General features: G+C 43.6%; 1 protein-coding gene across 1 annotated transcript; it reads left to right on the top strand.

Moving 5' to 3' along the window:
• Window positions 1-256: 256 nt before the first annotated feature.
• Window positions 257-5286, top strand: LOC123045637 (lipoyl synthase, mitochondrial). The gene is made up of 4 exons (XM_044468779.1): window positions 257-805; window positions 3243-3454; window positions 3957-4336; window positions 4849-5286. The coding sequence occupies exons 1-4, from the start codon at window positions 363-365 to the stop codon at window positions 4972-4974; spliced, it is 1161 nt and encodes a 386-aa protein (XP_044324714.1). The 5' UTR covers window positions 257-362; the 3' UTR covers window positions 4975-5286.
• Window positions 5287-6168: the final 882 nt, after the last annotated feature.

The following is a 6168-nucleotide window of genomic DNA, read 5'->3' as shown; positions in this document are numbered from 1 at the left end:
TATATGACCTTAGTTTTCAGTTCTCATTCTATTTGGTGTATCTTTGTTTTAGAAACCAATACCACATCAATAAAGATGGAAACATATCACTTAAATTGCAAAATGATGTGAGAAAATGCATTATACTAAATAAATGGATATATATTTCTTTCTATCCTTAACTACTAAACTATTGAGATAAAATGGGCGCAACAACGTCAACAATGCTCTAGTTCTCCATTATGAGAAGGCGCCCTTTGCTACAGAAGGCGGCTTCTGGATATCTACGCTTCATCGGATCTCTCCGCACCAAACAAACGCCACCGTCTTCCCCACCTCTCCCGTCCCCGGTCCGGTCCACCAACCGCCTCCAGGCCGCAACCATGCACGGCCGCCGCCATCTGGCGGCCTCCCTGGCGAGAGCCCTGTCCCAGGCCCCCTCCCGCTCCATCTCCTCCACCCCGTCCCTCCTCCAAACCCTCGACCCGACCCCGCAGTCCCCTCCCCTCGCCGCGCCCGCGGCGGGGCGGCTCGCGGAGATGCGGAGGCGGCTGCAGGCGGAGACGCCGTCGCTGGGGGACTTCGCGTACTCGGTGGAGGTGGGGACGCGGAAGAAGCCGCTGCCCAAGCCCAAGTGGATGAAGGAGACGATCCCCGGCGGGGCCAAGTACGCGGCCATCAAGGCCAAGCTGCGGGAGCTGAAGCTGCACACTGTCTGCGAGGAGGCGCGCTGCCCCAACCTCGGCGAGTGCTGGTCGGGCGGCGAGACCGGCACCGCCACTGCCACCATCATGATCCTCGGTGACACCTGCACGCGTGGATGCAGGTAAAGAGATCAGTCCTTTTCGTCTATGGCCTGTATTGGGCAGTGCGGACAGCTGCTTAGGTTGTTTAGCCTGTGTACAGGGAAGCCCTAGATAACCTTGTATTTTAGGAGAAGCATAGGCTTTTAGTTTAGATGATCCATATGGTGTCATTTCCATGATTTTTGCATGTGCATAGTTTTGTATGAGCAGTGAGATTGTGAGGGCAAATAGTGTGATTTTGTAGCTTATAGTCTATTTAAGTTGCCTTTGCTAGATCATGTGGATGTTTTAATGCTGCTAGTAATTTAAGAAGCATCCGATTTTAGCTGTGTGCAAGAGTAGATGCTTACTGTGAAGCAATTCTATAGAGAACTGTACTCAGAAACGGGTTAGTTCAATTGCAATCTGAAGATTGAGTTGGAATTCATAGCTTTTAAACTTAATCAATGTATAAATAGCTTTTGAAAATGGCGAACTTCACGTGTTATACTTGCTTTAACCAACTAGACTTGCCCGAGTACACAACCGAAGACCAGCTCCAGTAGAAGTTGCTATTTTCTTTTATATGAGACAAATGAAGGTTTTGGATTCGGCTAGTCCGTCCTTCCCACAATTATGCTTGCACTGCCGGGGAGTTTCTACAGATATTACTAGAGTTGCAATAGGCGAGCAGGAGGCGTGCTGACCTGTTCTGACAGCCTACAAAATCCCACTAGTTCCCCTCGCCAGCATTGGTCTTGAAATTTGTTGAGAAAGGACCACGATGGAATTCGTTCAGCCTGTATCATACCGCAAACCAGTTATTACAGAGAGCTTGCAGCAAGGAGAGGGACTTTGAAAAATTAAGCAACTATTTGATGTTCATCGTACCATTAAAAATCTGCAGTAGTTGGGGAGGACCTTAGTAACATTTATTTCTTACTTTGAATTTGTACTCTGGTAGTAGCGTTAAATGCATTGTTATATCTTCTGCTTACCCGGAGCATTCTTATGTGTCCTGTCTTGGGTAGAAAATTACGTGCTTTTTTGCACTTGGCTTGAGTTTTGAAATCCTTCAAGCTAGTTTCTTCTTCAGAATTGTTTGGATCCCAAACAAAATTCTCATTCTATTGCCAATTGTCATGGGTGTGCTCATAATTAAGTGTTTGTTTCACTCTGTATTCTTAGGGCCTTGTGTGGCTTCTCAATGTTTATGTGCTATGTAATGATTAGCTTTCTTTATAACGATGTGCCATGCTTGATTTTATGCTAAATTAATAGTGGAGAAAGCTTTTCTTCTTCTATTGTCTGGATTAAGTGCTATTAAGTATGCAATCCATGTTGAAAACGGTGAAGGTTTTGGTCGTGTAGGCTGTGGACAAACCTACGAACCAGTTCTGTTGGAGTCTCCTTTGAGTACCAATTTCAGATATAAGAATGGATTGTTCCTGTGGTGTACATTTCAGGGGAACTGCTGCTTTTTGTTGTTGTTTTGGCAACATATTCGTTTTAGTGGTGGCTTAGTAGAACGAAAACTGAGTACATGAGGTGCGGTTTCAGTACTAGGCACGAAGAGGAGGAGGTTAGCCTTGATGGGCAGGTTGTACCTCAGAAGGACACCTTTCGATATTTGGGGTCAATGCTGCAGATGGATGGTAATATCGATGAAGATGTGAGCCCTCAAATCAAAGCCGGATGGATGAAGTGGCGCCAAGCTTCTGGCGTTCTCTGTGACGAGTGCAACAAAAGCTAAAAGGCAGGTTCTATAGGACGCGATTCGACCTGCAATGTTGTATGGCGCTGAGTGTTGGCCGACTAGAAGGCGACATGTTCAACAATTAGGTGTAGTGGAGGTACGCATGTTGAGATGGATGTCTGGCCAAACAGGAAAGGACCGGGTCCGGAATGATGATATACATGAGTGAGTTGGGGTAGCATCGATTGAAGAGAAGCTTGTCCAACATCGCCTAAGATGATTTGGACATATACAACACAGGTGCATAGCCAACGGTTAAAGTGTGCTGATAATGTCAAGAGAGGTCGGGGTAGACCAAACTTGACATGGGAGGAGTCCGTAAAGAGAGATCTGAAGGGCTGGAATATCACCAAAGAACTAGCCATGGACAAGCGCGCGTGGAAGTTAGCTATCCACGTGCCAGAACCATGAGCTGGTTTTGAGATCTTATGGGTTTCAGCTCTAGCCTACCCCAACTTGCTTGGAACTAAAGGCTTAGTAGTAGTAGACTACTACTAGTAGTAGTAGTAGTAGTAGTAGCTGTTGTTGTTGTTGCAACATATTTCTTTTAGCTGTGTCCTCATATTTACGTGGTCCTGCCAGGTACAGAAGTGATTTATTATTGTTTTGTTCGACACTTTATTCCAGTTCTTTGCTCATATCGCACTCTACCATTGTATTAGTTAAGACTCACCTTTTAGAGATGACATATTGTTAGAATTTGAGAAGTCGATAATTTGCAGATTTTGCAATGTCAAGACATCACGAACCCCTCCTCCACCAGATCCTAATGAGCCTGCCAATGTTGCGCAAGCTATTGCATCGTGGGGCCTTGAATATATAGTCATCACAAGTGTGGACCGGGATGATTTACCTGATCAGGGGAGCGGCCATTTTGCTGAAACAGTACAGAGGTTGAAGACTTTAAAGCCAGATATGCTTATTGAAGCGCTTGGTAAGAGGCATACTCCTAGTTCTTTTGTCAGTTGTTCAGTATCCCCTCAGTTTATTTTTGTAGGGCGTGATTTAACCTGGCATGATCACGTAGATTGAACTTTGTCTGTTAATTCCTTTTGTGATATATATTGATAATTAGAAAATCATTAATAAATGAATGTACTTCCAAGCATGAATTTAATGGGTAACTACTCCGTTCCTAAATACAAGTCTTTTTAGAGATTTCAATACAAACTACATACGGATGTATATAGACATATTTTACAGCGTAGATTCACTCATTTTGCTCCGTATGTAGTCCCTTATTGGAATCTCTAAAAAGACTTACATTTAGGAACAGAAGGAGTAATTATATTCCAAGCATTGCAAAGTTCGAATCTTGCCACATGTGTGTGTATTATAAATTATAAACATGAGTAGTTTCTATTTTGACACACCAGCTGTTATCTTTTACTATCAGGCATTCCATGTACTGTGCCCTTACACAAATAATTTTACAGTGCCTGATTTCCAAGGAGATCGAAGTTGTGTAGAAAAGGTAGCAACTTCCGGGTTGCATGTTTTTGCACACAATATTGAAACGGTGGAAGAGCTTCAAAGAAGTGTGCGAGACCACCGTGCAAATTTTAAGCAATCAATGGATGTTCTGAAAATGGCGAAGGAGTATGCCCCTCCTGGCACCCTCACAAAGACATCAGTCATGCTGGGTTGTGGGGAGACTCCCGATCAGGTTATCAGCACAATGGAAAAGGTGCGAGCTGCTGGTGTTGATGTCATTACATTTGGTCAGTACATGAGGCCGTCAAAGCGACATATGCCAGTGTCTGAGTATATTACACCTGAAGCCTTCGAGAACTACCGCGCCCTTGGTGTTGAAATGGTATGCTCCATCCACATCTTGTACTTTGAGTTCTTGCGATTTACGATCACGCAAAGATCTATTATCAACCATGATTTGCTATAATACATATTATTTGTGGCAAATGTAACATTAACCATCGATCTTAATTTTACAACACACAATAAATCACTTTACTCAGCCACAATGCATTGTCTAGTACTCCATCGGTAAAGTTGTACTAAAGTTGACACTTATTTTGGGACGGAGGGAGTACTTTTATTGGTTAACGAGATCCACAAAGAATAAATCAATCTGGATAGCGTGCCCTTGTCACTTCTGCCGTTTAGTAACCCACCATGATTTCTTGTGCTAGACAAGTGAAGTTCTAGGAACTTGCTTTATCATATAATAATCTGTATCAATGCTAATATTATCCTTTTTGGTTCCCTGGAATATTTCTTGCTTTTCAATGCTAATCTGTATCAGTGCTCCTACTCTGCATCGTACTTATTGCTTGAATTGCGGACAAATGTCATGGTTTTAAATGGCAGGGATTTCGTTATGTTGCATCTGGTCCGATGGTTCGGTCCTCCTACAAAGCAGGCGAATTCTACATCAAAGCCATGATCGAAGATGACCGAGCAAAATCAGGTGCTGTTGCAGAATCAAGTTCATAGTTGACACACCTCCAGTCATTGACATGGCTACGCTGCAAATAAGATGTTCTAATTGGAGAAACATGTTTGTCTTTTTACATCTTGGTAAAACTGATATTCTTTTTGAGAGAATAAATTCTTCTGCCTCTTCACTTCAAAAAATTATTTACATTTCTTCATACTATCTCCTCCTTTGTACTACTATACGTGGCTATAATCATCCATTGTAAGTTGTAACAGTAGCAGGGATAGAGTCCGTCAATGTACCCCACCGAATATTATTGAGGCCATTATTGTGCCTCATGTGATGTGCTTGTACAGAGTTTTGACGAAGATTGGCTGTGGACTTTCCGTGCTATTGGTAGTAGATCCGATCTGCTACAGATCATGAGAAAGAGATGTAGACCGCCATTGATCCACGGATCGCTAAAGCACTCTTCTCAGGTCAACTTGACCCTCTTTATGCAGTCAGCTCTGCGAGGCCCTCAGTACAGTACAGGGTCATGAAAGGAATGTGTCAGGTGTAAAGAACGCCACTAACGGGCATTATTGACGCGTCGCACTGGTGACTGGAGCTAAAAGCTGTGCAATAATGCCCACTCGTCAACCGTCTGAGCTATCATTTGCTTTGTCAACCGTCCATTGAAGGTTGCTTACATGCCCCACCATTTTCTCCTGCCACTGGAGGAGCACCGCGTTTGGGTCAAATCCTTGGGATGATTAGCTTTGATTCGCAAGCTTAAGGGCTACTTTGCCTCTTTGATTGCAGGACTAAAAGATCATGAACGTGAAAAACATAAGAATTTATATCATGGCATTTGCATCCCTCCTAACTATTGGACCACGTGTTTGTTCTCGTAGAAGTTCTTTGCTTGTATCACAAAAAGGCTCAGGGCGCGATTTGATCGTTGTTTCATGGACGATTACAGGCGGTTTTCATCCAGGTGGTTTTTCTTCGAGGATAAATCCAGGCGGAAAATTTATTACGGGCGTATTTCGTTGTAGTAGTGAACAGTAACTGCATTGCATACACATCTCAACCCAGTCTGGCTTTAAAAAAACAGCCTCATATGCGACATCTGCAAGTTGTTTGGTTGCCTGCATATGGACTTCCTGCATTAGGGGATCAACTTTGACACGTTGTTTGGTTGCCTGCATTGTCTCGATGCATACAACTACACGCTGTTTGGTTGCCCGCATAGGGTATGATTAAGA

The sequence above is a fragment of the Triticum aestivum genome, chromosome 2B (assembly GCF_018294505.1).
Source record: "Triticum aestivum cultivar Chinese Spring chromosome 2B, IWGSC CS RefSeq v2.1, whole genome shotgun sequence".
Lineage (NCBI taxonomy): Eukaryota > Viridiplantae > Streptophyta > Magnoliopsida > Poales > Poaceae > Triticum > Triticum aestivum.
The sequence above is the reverse complement of the archived record's forward strand: the minus strand, read 5'-3'. Positions and strand labels throughout refer to the sequence as shown.

Bases quoted from the DNA above. Each gene is read 5' to 3' on its own strand.
- LOC123045637 (XM_044468779.1), top strand. From the start codon at position 363: ATGCACGGCCGCCGCCATCTGGCGGCCTCCCTGGCGAGAGCCCTGTCC. The intron at 806-3,242 runs GTAAAGAGATCA...GATAATTTGCAG, and splicing joins ACCTGCACGCGTGGATGCAG to ATTTTGCAATGTCAAGACAT. The intron at 3,455-3,956 runs GTAAGAGGCATA...ATAATTTTACAG, and splicing joins TATGCTTATTGAAGCGCTTG to TGCCTGATTTCCAAGGAGAT.